The sequence below is a fragment of the Macaca thibetana genome, chromosome 9 (genome assembly GCF_024542745.1).
Source record: "Macaca thibetana thibetana isolate TM-01 chromosome 9, ASM2454274v1, whole genome shotgun sequence".
NCBI classification, from domain to species: Eukaryota; Metazoa; Chordata; class Mammalia; order Primates; family Cercopithecidae; genus Macaca; species Macaca thibetana.
The window spans coordinates 20,194,387-20,215,529 of NC_065586.1; the positions used below are offsets into that span (position 1 = coordinate 20,194,387).

The 21,143-nt window shown below is 38.4% G+C and overlaps 2 protein-coding genes across 2 annotated transcripts in view; both read left to right on the plus strand.

Moving 5' to 3' along the window:
• The window catches only part of PLXDC2 (plexin domain containing 2), a 468,121-nt gene extending 448,125 nt beyond the window's left edge, over positions 1-19,996 (plus strand). Inside the window, exon 15 of the mRNA XM_050804055.1 lies at positions 9,929-19,996. Coding sequence (XP_050660012.1) covers positions 9,929-10,045 — 117 coding nt within the window. The 3' untranslated portion in view covers positions 10,046-19,996. The remainder of the gene's footprint in view (positions 1-9,928) is intronic.
• The window catches only part of LOC126962727 (60S ribosomal protein L12-like), a 990,727-nt gene that overhangs the window by 156,298 nt on the left and 813,286 nt on the right, over positions 1-21,143 (plus strand). The window lies entirely within an intron of this gene.

Here is a 21,143-nt window from a genome sequence, read left to right on the forward strand (position 1 = left end):
CAAATAGATGGAGTTTGGGTGTATGAAAATAATTCAACAAGAGAAGAGTAAATGAATCACTGACTTTCCAATGGAAATTAGAGTGTGATTCTTTGACACTGGGTGAACCTGAACATGTGACTTTTTTCTCCACTAATTGGTTCTGCTTAGGATCTGGAGTAGGAAAATATAGAAGATAAGGATCTGTGATGAGGACTGGGGAAACTTACCCAGAATTGATGGTCAGATAAAGGAGAGAACCGACAGTAAGTTGGCTGAAGAGGCCCTCTATGGAACTCAGGCTGGCAGGAAGTTAAGTGAAGCCTGGATGAACTGTAGAGGCTAATTGGATGTGATCTTCCACCATCTAAAGGATTTAGAGGCAGTGCAGTGCCATGTAATAGCGAGGCTCTGGAGGTAGCAGCTTCGAGGTGAAGTAGAAGGAGGAATGTAGAAGGGATGGAAGTGGATATTATTTTAAATATCCAGGAGGAACCCTGATCAAGGGAACGCTCAAGTCATTGAGTTGCTGGAGGAAATACAGGAGGGAAAAGCAATGCACACAAAACCAGTGGTTGGCACTTTCTAAAGACCTGGAGTGAGTCTTGCATGCAGCTTCAGGGCTGCACTGATGGCCAGTTTCATTCTGTCTTCTGTTCCATTCATTCTGCCCATGCAGCCATCTCCGATGACTCCAAATGAAGGCATTTTTCTTTGAAACTCATAGCATTTATTGTGGAATGTTTTCAGTGGATACTTGATTTCATGCTGACTCTCAAATCTCATTGGTTAACTCCTGTTCAAGTTTTATATACAAATATATTATTTTCCCTATAAATAAGATAAATGCATAATTGCCTTACTTTTAGTACTGTTTTACATAAAGGTGTGCAAATATTAATTTTATCGGATGACTGAATGCATTTATCACATTGTCATGCTCGGTTTGAACAACAAAGTGGCCAATAGTGGGCTGAAGTCAAAAAAGGAAAAAAAAATATTCAAGAAAGACAACTTGTCACCCATGAGTCTGAGTGCCATGCCTCTCATGGTAGCATAAACTATAAATAAGATCTGTGCAAGTGAACACAAACACTTATTGTGAATCTCCCTGTATATAACACTTTGCCAGCCATGGTGGATCAAATCTATCTGTTCCCAAGTGCAAGTAAGAAGGGGTTGCATCGTCTTGAGAGAATGGTAAAATTATAATAAAACTGACTCAAATAAAATTGGCTTTTTATTATCACCATGTACTAAAAATTCTAAACTCTGTTAGTGATAAAATATTCCTCCCTGATAGAAACTTTTGCTGATCCAAGCATTAAAAAGTGGGCTCACTTACTGTTGAGTTTTACTGATGTAATATATAAGCTTCAACTTAGTCCAATGTTATTACTTATCCTTTAGTAAACATTGCCTTCTACATGGAAGTTAATTCAGAGACCTCCCAGTAACACACTTGGCTCCCGACAGTGAACTCAGCTACATGCATTCATTTAGAGAATAAAAGTTAATCAGAGTTTGGAATCCATTGCATTTGTTTTGGACACACTGATGTCTTCAACCTATAAGGTACTTTATATATCTGTGTTAAAACAGTAGATTCAAAATAAAGAATGATAGCATTGTGGTTGTAAAGACAGAAAAACAGAACTTAAGTCACTTCAATTCTGCTATTGCAAGTACAAATCATTCTCTGAACGTTGTGAAATTCTTCATTTGGCAATATCCCCCCTTTTTTTTCAAAAAGTGCATTCATTCACTCTATTTCCCCCTTTTTATGGCAATATTTTATTTTTTTATTTTTAATGGTTTTTAGTGGCATAATTATATATCGATAAAGTTCAAAACAAGAAAATGTTCTCTGCATTTCTTTACTGCCATTATTATTAATTTCCTTTCATGATTATTACTGAGAATAATGTTGTCTTCTAGAGGAGCAGATGTTACAATAAGGATTCACTCCTGGTGTCAGATAGCTTCAATATCCCACTGCTGTGCCTATTTCAGCGTTCACAGGATATCACATTTGACTTCTAGGACATATACATAGAGCACAATATAGATAGATGTACATACATAGACACACATATACATATATATATATGTATGTTGACTACATCCCTCCAATCACAGGAACAACCACAATATGTGAAAAAATGTGATAAGAGATATTGATAAAATACCAGGAAACATCTGAAACAGCACAGGAAAAATAGAAGTGACTTGTAATCTGTAGGTGGGGATTCAGAAAATTTGCATGGCCAGGTGCAATGGCTCACGCGTGTCATCCCCACACTTTGGGAGGCCAAGGCAGGAGGATTGCTTGAGGCTAGAAGTTCGAGATGAGCCTAGGCAATGTGGTGAAACCCTATCTCTACTAAATAAATGCATAAATAGATTAATTAAATAAATAAAAATAGGAAAAAAAAATTAGCCAGGAATGGTGGTGCACTCCTGTGGTCCCAGCTACTTAGGAGACTGAGGTTGGAAGATCACTTGAGCCCAGGAGGTTGAGGCTGCAATGAGAGTTGATCACGCCACTGTACTCCAACCCAGGTTACAGAGCGAGATACTGTCTCAAAAGAAAGGAGGAAAGAAAGGAAAGGAAGAAGGAAAGGAAAGGAAGAAGGAAAGAAAGAAAGAAGGAAAGAAAAAAGAGAGAGAAAAAGAAAGTGTTCTTGGAAATATGTGAAACTAAAGAGTGAAAGAAAACAATACACATTAAGTGTTTGCAATGTGTGATTGAAAGATATTTTTTCAGCCATTGGAGAATCGTTGACTTTGTACTTTAAAGATGTTGGCTTTTGGAAAATCACACAAATGGTATGGTTTGTTGTTGTTGTTGTTGTTAACCCTAGTAGATAGCTGATCTGTATATGCCTGGGAACAATTTTCATCTTGCACATGAACTGACTCTGGTTATAACTAATTCTTCAGGATCATCCGTAAGACAGTTCTAGAATGAAGGCGATATATCAATGACAGGTGGTAATGGGAGACTAGAGAAGAGCTGACGCAGGAAAATAAGGCAACTTCCACACCAGGAAGAATCAAAAGAGGGCGAGCAGAAAACATGCCAAGATCACCCAGGCTTTGCTTCCCACACGAGCAATTAGAATGCTCCTGCTTGGAATTTTCAACCACACCAGAAGACCAACAGATCAATCTGAGTGACTCTTTTTAAGGAAAAAGGAACGTACGTTTCATGAAGCAAAGAGATACAGCCACACACAGGAGCCGTTTATTTTAATTAGATTGCTAGATTCCCTGGCCAGGACCCAAAGCCATTGTGTTTCCCCATAGATAGAATTGGCAAATAAAATACACGACACTCATGTGAATCAGAATTTCAAAAAAAAAAAAAAGCCATTAATTAGTATATGTCCAATTAAATATATATATTTTTAACGACTGGTTGTTTATTTGAAATCCAAACTTTATGGGTGTCTCCTTTATTTGCTAAATCTGGCAATCCAACCTTTAACTTGTTAAGACTAAATAAATATTCAACACAAAATAAGGAAAATAGAGAAAAAAATTGTATTTCGAAGAATGAGATAGAGAGAAAAAAATTCCTTCCCTTGGACAGTCAAACTTTATCGAAGCTAAATATTGAAAGGTTGACCTGGGTGCAAAAACAAGCCTTCAATTCCCATGAAGTTGTGCCAGAGACACAAGGAAGGCTGAGGTTCAATATTTTTTCTTCTTCTGGCTCCCGGAGGATGTTTCTGTTAGAAGAGACCTTAGGAAATCATCACCCTTGCTCTTCCAAGTGTGCTGTGTGGATCCACAGCCTCAGCACCAGCTGGGAGCCTGTGAGAAACGCAGACCCCGCCAGGCCTCCCTGAGACCTGTTGAATCAGGAGCTGTAGTTTAACAAGATCCCTTGTGATTCGTGTGGCCAGGCAAGTTTGAGAAACGCAGATTTAGTTCTATAGTTTCCAAAGCACATGTTTTAGAAAGCATAGGATTCGTAAACTCCTTGAGGGCTTGGGGAGTGCACGCAAGCGGGGATCTGTACACCACAGTTAAAGGAGACCGACCCTGTGTGCTTCACTCTGGGCTTCAAGGTAAGATTTTTATTAGAAAATAAAAAGAGTCCGTGACTTAAAAATTAAAAAGGAAGGAAGGGCCAGGCGCTTTGGCTCACGCCTGTAATCACAGCACTTGGGCCGAGCGCAGTGGCTCAAGCCTGTAATCCCAGCACTTTGGGAGGCCGAGACGGGCGGATCACAAAGTCAGGAGATCGAGACACGGTGAAACCCCGTCTCTACTAAAAAATACAAAAAACTAGCCGGGCGAGGTGGCGGGTGCCTGTAATCCCAGCTACTCGGGAGGCTGAGGCAGGAGAATGGCGTGAACCCAGGAGGTGGAGCTTGCAGTGAGCCGAGATCTGGCCATACATTCCACTCTGGGCCACAGAGCCAGACTCCGTCTCAAAAAAAAAAAAAAAAATCACAGCACTTTGGGAGGCCGAGGCGGATGGATCACTTGAGGTCAGGAGTCCAAGACCAGCCTGGCCAACATGGTGAAACCCTGTCTCCACTAAAAATACAAAAATTAGCTGGGCGTGGTGGTAGGTGCCTGTAGTCCCAGCTACTCAGGAGGCTGAGGCGTGAGAATAGCTTCAACCCAGGAGGCGGAGGTTGCAGTGAGCCGAGATCGTGCCACTGCACTCCAGCCTGGGCAACAGAGCAAGACTCCATCTCAAAAAAAAAACACAAGCAAACAAATAAACAAAAACAAAACAAACAAGAAAAACAGAAGGAAGGAAGGGTAGGTTTTTTTGAAAAACAATACTCTCGTTCATTTCGATTCGGAAACTGAGTAAGGAGACGTGACTTTCCCCAAGTCCTACACTGGGAAGTAATTCCAGCCTCTTTCTCTTCCCTCACTGTTCATGGAGGAAGACAGCCCCAAAATGGCAGAAATTTCTAATCGGCTGCTTGACGAGTGCCATTATGCACCACAGGTGTTTTCTATCTGGGCCTTTAATTTCAAAATCAGTCCCTTTTCTTTCATACTGATGACTGTAACTTCCTTTGGAGGGCTCGTCTAGCCCAACACAAACCCCTCTCTGTGTTGCTCTCTGAACTGCAAGAAAGGTCTCCAGCTGCAGTTTTGTGTACACTGCTCACTGAGGGTGCCCTCCAGGTTTGTTTGTGGATATTATAGCTAATTATCTTGCCATGGACCATTGAGTCAGACCTGGATGACTGTTCAATTAGTAGTACTGAAGCAAGAATGAGGGAGAATTCCTGACTGCACAGCCAACCCCCGTGCCAACATTATTGCTGTGAACATTTTCTTCTGAATATGACTAATCCCATAAATAATTCTCAGAAATGAAATTAGAAATCACCCACGCATTGCACCCAGTAATGTTTTAAGATATTACATCCTGAAACTCTGTAATGAATTAACACTACAGTCTGGTTTGAATTCTTCGGTTTTCAGCATATATCCTGTCCTGTTAGCAAGTGACCCTGTGGCCTTGATGAGTTTCTGTAACAAGTTGAATTAACCATTCTAAAAAGAACACAGATTTGGAACTGTCTAGGCCTCGAGAAAGAACAACATATCCCTTCTCTGAAATCCCTGGCTGTGCTCAATCATGCTTGCAAGTTTGTGGTAGGGCTGGACATGAGGCTCAGGTTTTCAGATCCTTCCATCCAAGCCCTTCCCTGTACTCTGGGTAGATGGCTTCTATCATGGCATAGATGTTAAGGACTTTTCTATGCTAACTAAATATTCAGTTATTCCGTTAAAGAATGTAATTTCAACACTTTGGGAGGCCGAGGTGGGTGGATCACGAGGTCAGGGGTTCGAGACCAGCCTGGCGAAGATGGTGAAACCCCGTCTCTACTAAAAATACAAAAATTAGCCGGGTGCTGTGGCAGGTGGCTATAATCCCAGCTACTCAGGAGGCTGAGGCAGGAGAATCGCTTGAACCGGAGAGGTGGAGGTTGCAGTGAGCCGAGATCATGCCATTGCCCTCTAGCCTGTGTGACAGAGCAAGATTCTGCCTCAAAACAAAACAAAACAAATGCCCCATTCTTTTCATTTATAAAGAATAATCTGACTACATGCAGATCGACATGGAAAATCAATTTCAATTAGGGCCGATTTATGTAGATTTCCCTTAAATATAGGAATTCTAAAAGTTAGCAGAAGGAGGCAGAAGGGACAAGGATCAGAAAAACCTTAACACAGAAGGTTCTCTTTAAAAATTATGATCTTCTTTCCACTTTAAAGGCAATTATCTCAGGCAAGCAAATATAAAGATCCTAGGGTTTTAGAGGACAAATTAGCTATTATTTCACAGATGAAGAAACAAAGGCCCAGAGAAATCAAGTCATTTATTCACAATCACGTAATTGCTTTGCGATGTGAGATGACATCTCCTATTTCATTATGAAAATGTTCTAAAAGAAAGAATTTTAGTGAAGTTGTTACTCTTTGCTCGGCATTGTTATGGCTAAGACTGAGATGTGAAGAGATTATAAAAAAATACAAAATAAGATCGAATGTTTAAAACCCTAGCTACATGACATTAGTTAGATTTCATTGTAAATTTTAAGATATTATTATGAAAAATGCTTTTTAAAAATCTAGTCGAACTTGTTTATGAATTTTCAGTTTTTCCTGAATAAGAGAGCAGCCTTGAATAATTTTGTAGCTGGATTATACCTATTTTGTGCATCTTTAGTCATGAAATTGCATGAGTGACATACACTGATAGTTTAACCCAGGGGTTCCCGACCCCTGGGCTGTGGACCTGTACCCGTCCGTGGCCTGTTAGGAAACGGGCCACACAGCAGGAGGTGAGTGGCAGGCAAGCGAGCATTGCCAACCGAGCTCTGCCTCCTGTCAGATCAGCAGCAGCATTAGATTCTCATAGAAGCATGAACCATATTGTGAACTGCACATGTGAGGGATCTAGGTTGTGTGTTCCTTATGAGAATCTAATGCCTGATGATCTGTGGTAGAACGGTTTCATCCCAAAACCATCCTCCTACCCTGTGCCCCCAACACCAACCCATGAAAAAATCATCTTCCACAAAAACCTGGTGCCAAAAAGGTTGGAACCACTGGTTTAACCAATTGTGTGTTTTTGGTGGGATCTCTAGTGATTTTAAATCTTGTTGGGATATTTCTATGTTTTTTTCTACTCACTTTTTACTCATTTTTTTCTACAATGAGTAGAAAAAATTACAAATCAAAAAAATCCTTAAGGATATGTAATTAGTTTGGAAAATATGATTGTACTCCGTTAACACGGGAAGCTTCACATCCAACATTTTGTATTTTCTATTCTGAGGACCTTTGTGATACACTCACAAAGCACATGATACTCACTATCAATAATCCTGCCGTCTTTTCACCTAAGAAACAGTTGTTAATTCAGTAGCTCTGACTTATTAACAGACACCAAAGTTGTTGGTATATTGTTAAGATTGAAATAAAACTACAGCCAGGTTCCCAAATGTTGGGTGAGTTATGTACAAAACATTGAATTTTAAGGAATAATTTCCATCATGGGAAAAATTAGCTTTGGAAGTAGGTAGATTTTTATTTTACGTCTTGGCCCTGCCATTTGCTAGCTTTGCAGGTTTGCGCAAAACGTAAAGGATGGAGTTGTGGATATTAAATGAGATCTTGTATGGAAATCACCTAGTATAAAGCATGAGATACGAAATAAAAGCCTCATAAAATGTAACTTTCATGAGCATCATCATCAGCATGCCCGTCATCTGCAGTCCTTTTTAATGAAGAGCCACATATGGCACCATTTCTTTTTTCTCATCTTTAGTTTTTAATTTCTGTGGGTCCATAGTAGGTATATATATTTATGGGGTATGTGAAATATTTGGATACAAGCATGCAATGTGCCATCATCACATCATGGAGAATAGGGTATCCATCTCCTCAAGCCTCAAGCATTTATCTTTTGTGTTACAAGCAATCCAATTATACTCTTCTAATTATTTTTAAGTGTATAATTAAATTATTATTGACTGTAGTCACCCTGTTCTGCTATCAAATACTAAGTCTTATTCATTTTTCTATTTTGGGGGGGACCCATTAACTATCCCCACCTCCTCCCAACCCTGCCACAACCTTTCCTAGCCTCTGGTAACCATCTTCTACTCTGTCTCCATGAGTTTAATTGTTTTGATTCTTAGCTCCCACAAGTTAGTGAGAACGTGTGATGTTTGTCTTTCTGTGCCTAGCTTATTTCACTTAACATAATGATCTCCAGTCCATCCATGCTGTTGTGAATGACAGGATCTCATTATTTTTAAGGCTGAAGGGTACTCCATTGTGTATATGTACCACGTTTTCTTCATCCATTCATCTGTTGATGGATACTTCAGTTGCTTCCAAATCTTGGCTACTGTGAACAGTATAGCACAATGTCTTTATGTGGCTGTAAATTCATGGTAGGCGGCAGGGTTGTTCTTGCTACCAAGTGGCCTTGGAAAGGTGCAGTTTCAGAGCAAAATCTCAGTGGTGCTGCTTGTCCAAGGAAGCCGTAGCTTTGGAGAAGCTCAGCTGTGAAGTCACTAAAACCAGAGTTGGGGCTATGAGTAGTGAGCACTGCAACATGTCATCTTTATCCTGCAAACAGGCATAACCATGAGTTATGGTACCTCCCTAGAGGTGCTTAGTATGTTTCCATTGTTGATTATTTCAGCCTCACCATAGACACGTTGTTTTGTTGTGTGGCTCTCTCTTTAGTTTTAAATTCTTCTTTTGAAAAATAGGGATAATTCGGTTTCACTTAATGGAACTTAATCAGCAAATAAATTTAAGGCATTCTGACCACATAATGTTATAGAGATAGCATTTAATATTATTAGTAGGCAGAATGTAATTACCTTGATTTGTATTTTTTTCTAGAATGTAGAGCTACTACTCATCCCTACCTAATGTGAAAAATTTTCACAGCCATTAATCATCGACATTGGCATGTAATTGGAAAATCTAAAAAGATACCAAATGCCAGTATGTGTATACTGATATTTAACCTTTTTTGCATTGGAATTCTTTAGATAGAAATGAACTTCCTTCAATATTTATCATCTTATTTACCCCCAAATTGCAGGCACTTTGATAAATGGAGTAATAGTTTCTAGTGTCACTATGGCTATGAAATGCATTTTAGTGTCTTCTGCTGTAACAACTCAGTAATTCATTTCAGCACATCTATTTGTAAATCACAGGTTTGTTTGATGGAAGGAGTGCTGAGGAGAAATGCTGCCTTTTTGTCAATACAAATAACCTGTATTTTAGGACTAGTGTCTGTTGTACAATATTTGCTTCATAAGCTCACAATTGGCCACATCCTCTGATAATAGATTCCATTTTTAGGATATAACAGCTTTAATTTTCAAGCACAAAAAATCATAGATGGGTATGCTTAGCTAAATAAATAATTTCTTAAGACATTAAGTGATATTTCTTGTAGCTTATTTGCTAGGAAATCTGGTGCCTAATTGAAAACACACTTCTAAGAACAGCAGAATTTTATGACCTCAGTTATTGAGTGAATGAGGGAACCAAACGCAGTGATATCAGTATTGACTTGTAGAGAAGAGAGAGTGTCCGTGGCCATATGTTAAAAAATATGTTTTATTACAGTTCCTTTTTTGCCTAGTTATATTTGGGCATTTCAGACATACACATACACATCCTTTGAGGGCAGGTGTGACAAATGGTCTATCCTGTGACGGGGTAGATAGCGCCATCTTGGAAATGCAAGCACAGGGCTTGGAGGGTTGATAAGGAGAACACTTAATTCTGACTGTAGCTATAATAAGAGATAATTTAACATGTTAATTAATTCAACATTTAATCTAAAATAGCTATCAAATAGATTTTTGTGGTGCTAGAATCTTACCCTGATGCACATTTTTTATTTCCGTGTTTTCTGTTTCAGAGACGCCCAAGCAGATGGCCTGCAATGAAGTTTAGAAGAGGCTCTGGACATCCTGCCTATGCTGAAGTTGAACCAGTTGGAGAGAAAGAAGGTTTTATTGTATCAGAGCAGTGCTAAAATTTCTAGGACAGAACAACACCAGTACTGGTTTACAGGTGTTAAGACTAAAATTTTGCCTATACCTTTAAGACAAATAAAAACAAACACACAAACAAACAAGCTCTAAGCTGCTGTAGCCTGAAGAAGACAAGATTTCTGGACAAGCTCAGCCCAGGAAACAAAGGGTAAACAAAAAACTAAAACTTATACAAGATACCATTTACACTGAACGTAGAATTCCCTAGTGGAATGTCATCTATAGTTCACTCGGAACATCTCCTGTGGACTTATCTGAAGTATGACAAGATTATAATGCTTTTGGCTTAGGTGCAGGGTTGCAAAGGGATCAGAAAAAAAAAAAACTATAATAAAGCTTTAGTTCATGAGGGATCGACACCTTTGGTTCAAATGTTCTCTGATGTCTCAAATGTAACTGTTTTCCAAAGGCCGAACCCTTTCACTCAAAAGAGCAATGATGAATGTTTCCAGATTGCTAAGAAAAACAGCTCATGCAGGAGTGAAAACAAACACAAAATAAGAGATTTTCTATATTTTCAAAACAGATGGGTGGCAAAAGGATGTTGTTTTTCTGGTCTAGATCCATCTGTACCAACAGGTTCATCACTTTACAGAACGAATCTTTTTATCTGTACAGGAGGTTCAAACTATGTCTGCCTCTTCCTTCATGATGAATGACCTTTCTATGAGCTGTGACGAAATTTCTGAACTTTTAGCTAAGGATTTGGGAAGAGGGGGTGGCAAACGGGGCTTTCTATTCTCCTGCCTCAGCATAAAAACATCTGATTTACGCTTTAGGGAAGCCTTGCCTCCATTCCCCAACTGTGAAGTCCCATGAAACCAGTTGCTCTGGGCTGATGGAAACAAAAGGAAACAGTATGAAGGGTTCCTTAATCATTTTTGAAACAAAAATGTTAAGGGATTTTAAACTTATGGTTATTTTTAATTTTATGCCATTTCAGTACTAAAGACCCATTTCATTGCCGATTCCTGTCTAAGAAGCCATTCACGTCAGCATGGCGATAAAAAGAATGAAAAACCCTGCTGAATCATACAGTAATTTTCTTTAAAGCACATAGTAGTTACATAAATATATATATAAATATATTTTTGTTTATAACTAACACAAGGCAGGATCTTGTGACTATAAGAGTGCATTTTGTCATCAAGACAAAACAGATGCAAGATGCATCGCTGCATTACTTCCATAGAGTTGTAAAATAATCCTTAATATTAGAATATTTTTCTGTCACGTAGCGAAAGTGGTTCAGTTCATTACCACGCCCATCATGTTCTTGACTATTTGATCCACTTTTTCGTTCATGTCAACCCCTTCCCTCTCTGGCTAAATCAAGTGGATGCAGAAAGCTCCTTAAATGGAGGTATCGATTGCCCTGGAATCACAGTCCTGATTTTGAAAATTCCCCATGAATGAAGAAAGGAATAGCATCCCTTGAGAAGGAAAGTGGTTAATATATACACTGAGCTCCTAAAGTTTAAATTCAGGTACTGAGTGTACAATTTCACCAACATTCCAACCCATGAAACTTTTACACTCTGTGCCAAGAAACTGTTGGCTTTTGTAAGGTACAGTGCTCAACATTTGCAGATTCAGGTCTCAAGAAGCAGAGCTGTCTCATAAGCAGCATTTTCCCAACAGTTTAGCATCTGTACACATCTGCCTTGGACATCAGTCCACTCACAGAGTATCATACTTTATCATCACAAGTGTCTGACATGAACCAATACCATTTTCTATTCCATATATTTTGCTTTACAATTTTAAGTATTTGATGAAGGTGGTAACTTTTTCCTAACTTAGTTAACTATTGCAAAAAAAAAAATTGAAAAGCAAGGTGATTGAAGGATTGTGATGACAATCTCTTTGCAGCAGCTATGTTTGGTTTATGTGAAGTATCCCGGCTTATTCTTGTGGAGTAGGTTTGGTCAGACAGCAATAACCAAATGACATGCCAACATTACTGGTGCAACTGGTATTCTACAAATGCATAAGGAACACATAGACGACTTCCTTTTAGGATAAAATGATGCTTCTTTCACTAGCTTTTGTGGTAGCCATGGCTTCCAATAGCAACTGTTTGACAGTTATAGAAATCTTGCATGTGTATTCTTAGTTTGTGTCCCTTAAGTGCTACTTAATTCTCAAGTAGTAATGTTATTCTTATACCCTTCAATGTTCATCTTCTATTTTGATTCAAAACAATTGATAATTCTATAAAAAACCATAAACACTCTGAATTCTTCAGTGAACCAAAGCACCAAATAATAGAGAAAACTTTTTGGAACTAGAGTTGGAAAACTTCTTAACAGAACTAAGAGTTAAAGGTAGTGAGAAGTGTGGGGTATATGAATTCTTTAGTGGTAAGGGGAAATGTTGGCTAAATCCTTTTCTTTCATGATACTCTCATTCTGTTTTATATTTCCGGTTTGTTCTTGTCCCCATTTGAGAGAACATACACACAGTTTCTGAAAATTCAAAATGGTTATCAATGCTTTGAACTTTACATATATTATGTATTAGAGAAGGTACAACTGTACATTACATGAATATTACTATGAACATAATAGAATAACAAAAAAATTAAAGACAGCAAAGAGACAAAACTTCTGGATAAATCAGATAAATGGTGCTACAGAGGACTTTAGTTATTTCAGCTTATTTGTAAAAATAATAATCAGTGATTAGGTAAAGATAGTGAAACTCAAGAAAAATATCTTGACCCATTTATGTCTAGTGTTCCATTATTGGAATGCTAAGTTTATGGGAGTTATTTAGAGCCTACTGCTCAAGGTCGTCACCAAGGTCTGGTTGCAAAAATTCAAAAAATTACAACCTCAGGCATAAATGGGTTAAGCCCAACAGATGGCACTGATCATAAATGATGGCTTGGGTGTGAAGGGTTTGGACTTGAAGATGCACTAACCCCTAGAAAACTAAAGACAAAGTGCAGTTGACCCCCAATTACTATTTTAGTTTGAGGTATCAAGGGCATTTGCCAATCCCTTATATGTAGCTTCTAGAGTTGTGCTGTCCAATATTATATCCACTAGCCAACGTGGCTTTTGAAATTAACATTAATTATAATTAAATTTAAAATGTAATTCTTCAGTCACATCAGCCACATATCAAGGGCTTAATAGCCACACCTGGCTTGGGGCTACCATATTGGACAACAAGAAACACTTCTGTGGTTGAAGAAAATTTTAATGAACAATGCTGTAGAGGTGTTTCCTTTGAATTCCTTGTCCTTGAAGAAAAGGGAAGAGGAGGAAAGAAACAAGATTTAGTAGCTCTTGGGCCTATCCAAGCATTTTTTATCTTAGAGAGGCCCCATGGAGTAATGAAAAAAATACAAGCTGACACAGCTTTGAGTCCCCACTGTGTTATCTTGGGAAAATCATTTCAACCTCCATGAGTATCAATTTGCAATTTTGGAAAAGAAAAACATTTTTTGTCCTGTCTTTCTTGCAAGATTATTGTGCAACCTGATTAAATGTACAGATGTACAGACTCTTAAAAATCTTATGTTAATGTAACCCATATAAAGTACAACTATTGGTCGAGTACCAGCACAAATTTGCATTCAAAGGAAGAATAGCTCATCAGTCCAAAAAGCATCCAAAGGTAATCAGTTCATCACATATCTTGAGAAAGTGCAAAAAGAGAATGCATTCAAAACACAAGCAAAATTTTTCAGTTTCTTTTCTGTGCATCTGAATATTTCCTTTAGTATTTGTCCCACATGACATCCATCCCATGTATTTCTCCACTCTTTGCCAACATTGCCTGTGAACATCCTTCAGCTGGCTGAGTTCTTTATTGCACAGAACCACTTAGCTTCTCTAGTTTCTTATGATTTCCTATTTTACATGTAACAGCAAAAGAAGGCTTCCATTTAGAAGGCAATATCTCGAACATAAATAATTTCATATTTATTTTATCACTCTAACACTAATGTAAAGAGCTATGGCATTAAAATATAAAACTATTTGGAACTTAATGTAAACCTTTGCACATGCAGACTATATAAAGGGAATAAAATTATTTTAAATTATGCTAATATCCAGATACATATTCTAAGGTTAGTATCATTTATCAGTTTTTGGCAACAGATTCTTATGTTACGTCTTCATGAGGGAGTATAAATTTGATCACGTCCCTAGTGTCTATTGCCCACTTGAGAGAAGGTTTTGCCAGGATCCACGGATTGGTTCAAGATGCTTTCATTCATGATAGGAAATTAATATTTAAATAAGACTAATCGAAAACTAGATTCTCTGGTTTTAATTTCTTCCTCCTGTGAAATGTTCTTTTGGTTTGTATTTCTTTAGGTATTTTCCAAGTTACTGCTGCTTTTACTTCACCACTTCCAACCCCACTTTTGTTATCAGCGTCATATGCCAGAATCATGGGAGATCCAGCCTGGACAACATAGTGAGACCCCACCTCTATCAAATATACACACAAATATACATGTATATCATATATATGTATATTTGATAGAGATGATAGTAAAAATATATATATGCATGCCAGGCATGGTTTCCCATGCCTGTAGTCCCAGCTCCTCTGGAGGCTGAAGTGGAAGGGTTGCTTGAGCCCATGAATTAGAGGCTGCTGTGAGCCATGATTGTGCCACTGCACTCCAGGCTGGGCAACAAAACCCCATCTCTAAATAAAAAAGAAGAATCATGAGACATCATGTAATCCAACCTCTTAATGTTACAGATAAGTAAACTGAGGCCCAAAGAGATATAGTAATAGTCCCAGTGTCAATAAACTGGGTCTTGAACTTAAATGTTTGTTTCAATTCTCATTGCCTACATCTCTTAATTGTTGGTACTTAAGGCCAACCAAGCAGCTTAGACAGCACAGTCCACTCAACGCTAACTTTATTCGCTATATTGATGATCTGCTCTGTCCTGTAATATAGAACACTGGATCAATCTTTCTCTTGTTGCTGACTTAAGGAGGCTGCTATTGTTACAATATCCAGAGATTTCAAGTTCTAGCCATTGTGGGGTCTTTGTTGGGTTTTCAATTTCTCCTCTCTACACCCCTGCCCCCATCTGTGGCCATCTAAGTTAGCAATAAGATTTATTTTGGTCATTTAAAATTTTTCTACCTTTGTTTTATTTCTTCCCAAATGTATTTGAAAATGAATGATCTGTATAGCTGATTTTCTGACTACATATATAGTTGTGATTTTTATTTGCTGTTCAAACTATTAGAACATTTTTGTCCTCATAAGGTTTTTTGGGCAGATAGTGCGAGGTCTGTGGTGTTACCTTTTATATACTCCTATTACCTTTTGTTTGTGAAGGATTTTACATTTTACAGAGCACTGTGATTCATCTCCCTATTTGTTCATTTATTTAACTGCTCAATTCACTGAAATATTTATTGAACACCTACTGGAACCAAGTGACGGTGCTAGTAATTTGTGATATACAGTAGTGAGAATCCAGGCATGTAACTGATCATTATAATACAATAAAATCCCTGAACCAGACTTTACAAGGAGATAGGATCAATAATACTCTATCAATTTTCAACTCTGTTCTACTTAAAAAGGGAGCTAGAAAGTATTTGCCTGAAGAATGTGTCCGAAACATAATACATCCCTGCATGTCTGTGTTTGCTCTATTAGAAAGGACCTGTTAATTTTACTTGTGCGAAGAAAAGTTACTCAAAATTCTCCCTGACCTAGGAATACTTTCTAGTTCACTGCAGTCTTACTGACCAGATGCAACAATTGAAGTTTGATTTCTCGAACCAATATTTCTATTGGGTTTTGAATTATTAATCTCACTGTTTTGAGGTATTCGAAAACACCAGTGTATCAAAAAAGCATTTGCACTTTAGGTGTGTGTGGTGGTTATGTCATTTATTAGACCATCCCAGACATAAGACAATCAGGGAAATCAGAAAACTCCAGCCTCAAATGTGTCTATAATTTCCTGTTCTACCACTGTCATATCATAACATGGTATTACTTCTTAAGGTTTTGATTAAGTTGATCTTCTAGCCTCAACTTAAATTGTAATACATCTGCCTAATTATTGCCTGGAATAACTTTTCAACCATCCGATGCCCACTGCTCTCGCAATGGTTATTGCAGAGAAGTAAGATGGTAATTATTCAAATAAAATCACATAACTTCTGGAATCAGTTTTTCATAACAAGTTTATGGAATACATCATCATTGGCTTCTTCATAATATATTTATTATGAGTGACCAAATTATGCCTAGAGGAGCAAAATGCTCAAAATTTGTTATTATAGGTTAATTTCCAGCTCACTGTTGACACTAAAAGATTCCGTGTTACTTCAAATCCAGGATAAAAGACTGGAAAAAAATTAAATGTAAGTCATAAACTGATACTCATCTTTTCCTAGTTTCTAAGGCTTATTAACATTTGCAAATTACTCAGTAAATGTTTCATAATGGAATAATATAAAAACTTTTGATTTTGGCAGATAGTGATATTTTCTTTATTTTCATTCTGGTTGAAAAAAATCTCAATGACTTCTCTTCATTCCACCAGAATTTTGATTTTTAACAGCAGTCTCTATTTTTCCCAGCATTACAAATATATATGTCTATATATTCATGACCAAAGTATCGCTTACTGACCATGCAGCTGTAAACCTTCTGTGCCTATCAAACAAATACATAGCATGAAACTAATTTTAGAAGTTTCATGGGGGAATTGTAGGGGGAAGTACAAACCTAAGAGTGAGTGAATGGAGATGATTCATGGGAAAAAATAAAAATCTAAATGTGCTATTAGGTAGAGTTATTAACTTCTTTTTGTTGCTATTGTTTGAGATGGAGTTTCGCTCTTGTTGCCCAGGCTGGAGTGCAATGGTGTGATTTCAACTCACCGCAACCTCCGCCTCCCAGGTTCAAGCGATCCTCCTGCCTCAGCCGCCCAAGTAGCTGAGATTACAGGCATATGCCACCACACCTGGCTAATTTTGTATTTTTAGTAGAGATGGAGTTTCTTCACGCTGGTCAGGCTGGTCCCCAGCTCCCGACCTCAGGTGATCCGCCCACCTCGGCCTCTCAAAGTGCTGGAATTACAGGCCTGACCCACCGTGCCTGGCCGAGTTATTAACTTCTTAAGAGCAATGTGCAAATAAATATGCATTGATGACCAGTTCAAATTTAGGTGATTCAGACATCCAGACACTGGGGCACATGTTCTGCAAGTGATGCTGAGACCCCTGACGTAGAGAAATCAAAGGATATGCCCAATGAGTCTAAAATGCAGCCATCACCCCCCATACCTCTTCTATGGCATTCATCCTAACATCATGGAGGCCTTTGTCCTCGAGAATTACATGACTTGCCCTAAAGAATTAGTGAATGACCAGAAAGAGACTTTCCATTTATCTTCCTTTGACTTAAAAGGCATGAAAATAAGGCAAAATAAATAAATGAAATAATTTTCCTGAGGAAAGGATAAGAGATGGCCCTTTCCTTTCTGGGCTCAGAGCTGGATTTCTCTGAGGTTTGACTGTCTCAGGACTCTGACAGACTCAAGTGCTATTTTCTGGACATTTCTGGTGAAACCTCAGCCACCATGTTCGAGGTGGTTTGAGTGAAAACATACTCAGATTGTCACTTTTATAGTAGGGAAATAAAAACTCAAATTAAGCATCCTGCAGCAGGCTACTCTGAAAATAACATGAAGCAACATCAGAGCTTCGCTTGCAAAGAAATGTTCAAATCGTTTTAGGGAAATCAGTGAAGTCTCTTTAGAAACTGACATCTTGTGTATGGCGTAACCCAGTCGTGGGGCCCTCTCAGAGAAGAAGGGGAAGTCTTTTCATTGGTTGGTCAAAACAAATCTCTAATTTGCCTGATTTGAGGCATTTGAACAGTGCCTGGAGAGGACATTATTTTCAGGGGAAAAAAAGGAAAGTCTTTTTTATATGCCAGCTGGGATCATGGGAACTTCAAATGCCAGGAATTTACTACTGTTTCTGGTAATTCTGTTTGTAGTCATTTGAAATGTTGAAGTGTGAAAAGAGAAGAAGTTGGGCAGTTTTGCGGGAGGGGGGGGCTTTCCATATTTTATGCCAGTTGCACCAGCATGCAGAATATTTGTAACGCATTTCAAAGTGGATATAATCGTACCCTTTGTCAGAATCACAAAGCTCACTGCGGTGCTGCTACAAGAGAACACTGAGGAAAATCTGACCCTCTGAACTCAGTCAGCCCCAAACAAAAAGAATGACTATGTGTGTGAGTGCAGCACATGGCCAGTTCATTTCTCACTGTTTTGGAAAGTCCTGTGTGCCAAACCAAGGACGTGTCTTTCAGGTGAAGGTTAATTTTCCAAAGCTTATTGAAATAGAACTTGGAAAACCAAGCATTTTGAATTTATTCCAGTCCTCTGGGCATCATTCCTATTTCTTCTGCCATGTCAAGGAGAAATTCCAAGCCTGCATTCTGTTATGCTAAAATAACAAGCCCATACTTCCCGATGACCTTCTGTTGAACGTACCTGAGCCTGCAAATGTAAAAATGATTGTATCTGAATTTGCACTAATGGTGTCTGAAAGCAAAAAGAGTGTGACCTCTATTGGAAACCTTTGTTCAGATTCAATAATTCAGAGATGCTACATACTTCTGCAAGCTTCCTGATTATGTTCACTGTAATATTAATGACCTAAGTTTGAATGCATTTCCTTACAGTCCCTTAATTTGACATCCATCTTTTACCTGGGGATTATGACGATTGCAATAATTCATTAATGTTTTCTTCACACAGCTTCTTAAACCAAGTTTTTCTGCAACTCTTTCAGTTCTGCTTACAGTGTGTGGGAAATCTGATTTTTTTTTCCCCCTAGTAATAGTTTGATAAGAAATTTAGTGTATTGACTGCCTCAGTGACACAATTCATCTTTAAAGGTGTGGAAGCTGGTGGGGACCAAATGTTACCTGTGTTTTCGCTGTTGATTGCTATTTTCAGAAGTGAACCATGTTTTTCACTTACAGTAGGAGTCAACAAATTTGGGATTTTAGAAGGGGGAGAAGGGAACTATTTGTGTAATACTGCTGTCATATTTGACTACATATTAAAAACAATAAATGAGCATTTTGTTTTAATTTCTTAAATACCTTGTCTTTCAACATACTTTTTGTTTCCTTTCTTCCATTAGTGTTCAAAAGGTTCTACCCATTGTGGAAGAAATTCTGTGTGCAGAATTCAGAGGCGCAAGGCTGATGGCAACATAAAAAATTATTTTGCTTCTAAACCCACCCGGATGTGGAAACTCATATTAGCTAGAGTGAGCTGTAGAAAACAAAGATTTCAGGATTGCACAGTGTGTGGGCAATGGGGTGGAGACTTCTTCCCCTATTCCCAACCACACTGCCCAAATGTTCAAGTCTCCTGGATCAGACAGATGGGATTTTAGCTGCTGCTTTAAATCCTAGTGCTGGAATAAGTCAAGGTGCTTCAGTTCAGCTCTTGCCTCTGTCACTAATCATGCTTTATGAACTCCTTTGATTTTCTGAATAAGTTCCAGAAGGTTCTCTATTATTCTATTCTTCTTCCAAACTGGAAATGATTGTATCTAATTCTCAGGATATTTTGGATGTGTGCCTCAGGTAATTTATGTGGAATGTGTAAAGTGAGATGTTTCCAATTCTGAATATTCCTTCCCCGTTTCCCAGTCGTCCACTCTTGGACTACCTTTATAACAACACCGAGTACGTACAGACCTGAACCCACGCCCAAGAAGCACACACAATGACTGGAGCTGTTGGGAATTCCAGTCAGTGGCATTCCCTGAGCAATGGCTCTGTAAAATTCAATTATAATTTTTTAAGAATCATACCTCTGTATAGATCTTTTGGACTGTATTGATTAAACTTTGATATTGTGGAGTAAATTCAGAAGTGCAATTTTAAATGGTGTGAATTGTCTTTATGATGCCAAAAAAAAGAAAAATTATGAATGTGAATCATGCAATCTTCCCTAACAATGGAAAAACATTAGGCCAATGCTTTTAAAAATGACTTGGTGCATACCATTTCTTTAAATAAGTCAGTAGAAATTTATTCAGATATATGTTAAAGAAAAATATGCTAATCACAATCACACAACTCTTAAATCAGCTGTAGATCAATGTCTTCTAAATAAAGAGAACAGATCTTTTCCTCACAGGTTCTCTCTTCCAAAGCACTATTTTTAGAATCAGAGTCTTCTGATACGCAATTTGAAATTTTTCCCCTTCAGTTTATTTTATTAAACACTTATTAAGTAACTACTCTGTGCTATGTTCCCAAGTGTCAGTGTTCTTGACACCAGGGTTACAAAAAAACAAAACCAAACAAAAAACAACAAGGTTTTTGTTGATTTTTCTTTTCTTTTCTTTTTTCTTTTCATTTCTTTCTTTCTTTATGTTTTATCTTATCTTTTTTTTGAGACAGGGTCTTGCTCTGTTGCCCAGGCTACGGTGCAGTGATATGATCCTGACTCACTGCAGCCTCGACTTCCCAAGCTCAGGTGTTCCTCCCACCTCAGTCTCCTGAGTAGCTGAAACCACAGGCATGTACCTGGCTAGCTAAAATAAATATTTTTTTGTAGAGACAGTGTTCGGCCACGTTGCTCAGGCTGTATCAGACTCCTGAGCTCACCTGATCCTCCTGTCCCAGCCTCCCAAAGTGCTGGGATTACAGATGTGAGCCACCGTGCTCAGCCAGAGTCTTTGCTTTTGGTTAGCCTTCAGTGCATTCAGGGAGACAAACATTTAAGTAAATATGGCAAACCAAAGACTGTAGGTCCCAGGATAGAAATTTTACGTAATGCGATGAAATGGCAGAGGAGGGAAGAGTTAATTCTGTGTAGAAAAGGCCAGGAGCTTTCATGAAACAAGTGGTATTTGAACTTGGTCTTGAAGGGTGAGTAGGCCTTCCCCAGGCAACAACCCATGCTTACCAGGGAGTAGGTGGACTAGGAGCTAATGGACCGGCTGTGTCAAAGGGATCCAAAAGGCAGGCAAGGAGAGGAAAGCTGGCGAGTCACTGAGGCCAGAGAGTTAGACCCTCGCTGGCTT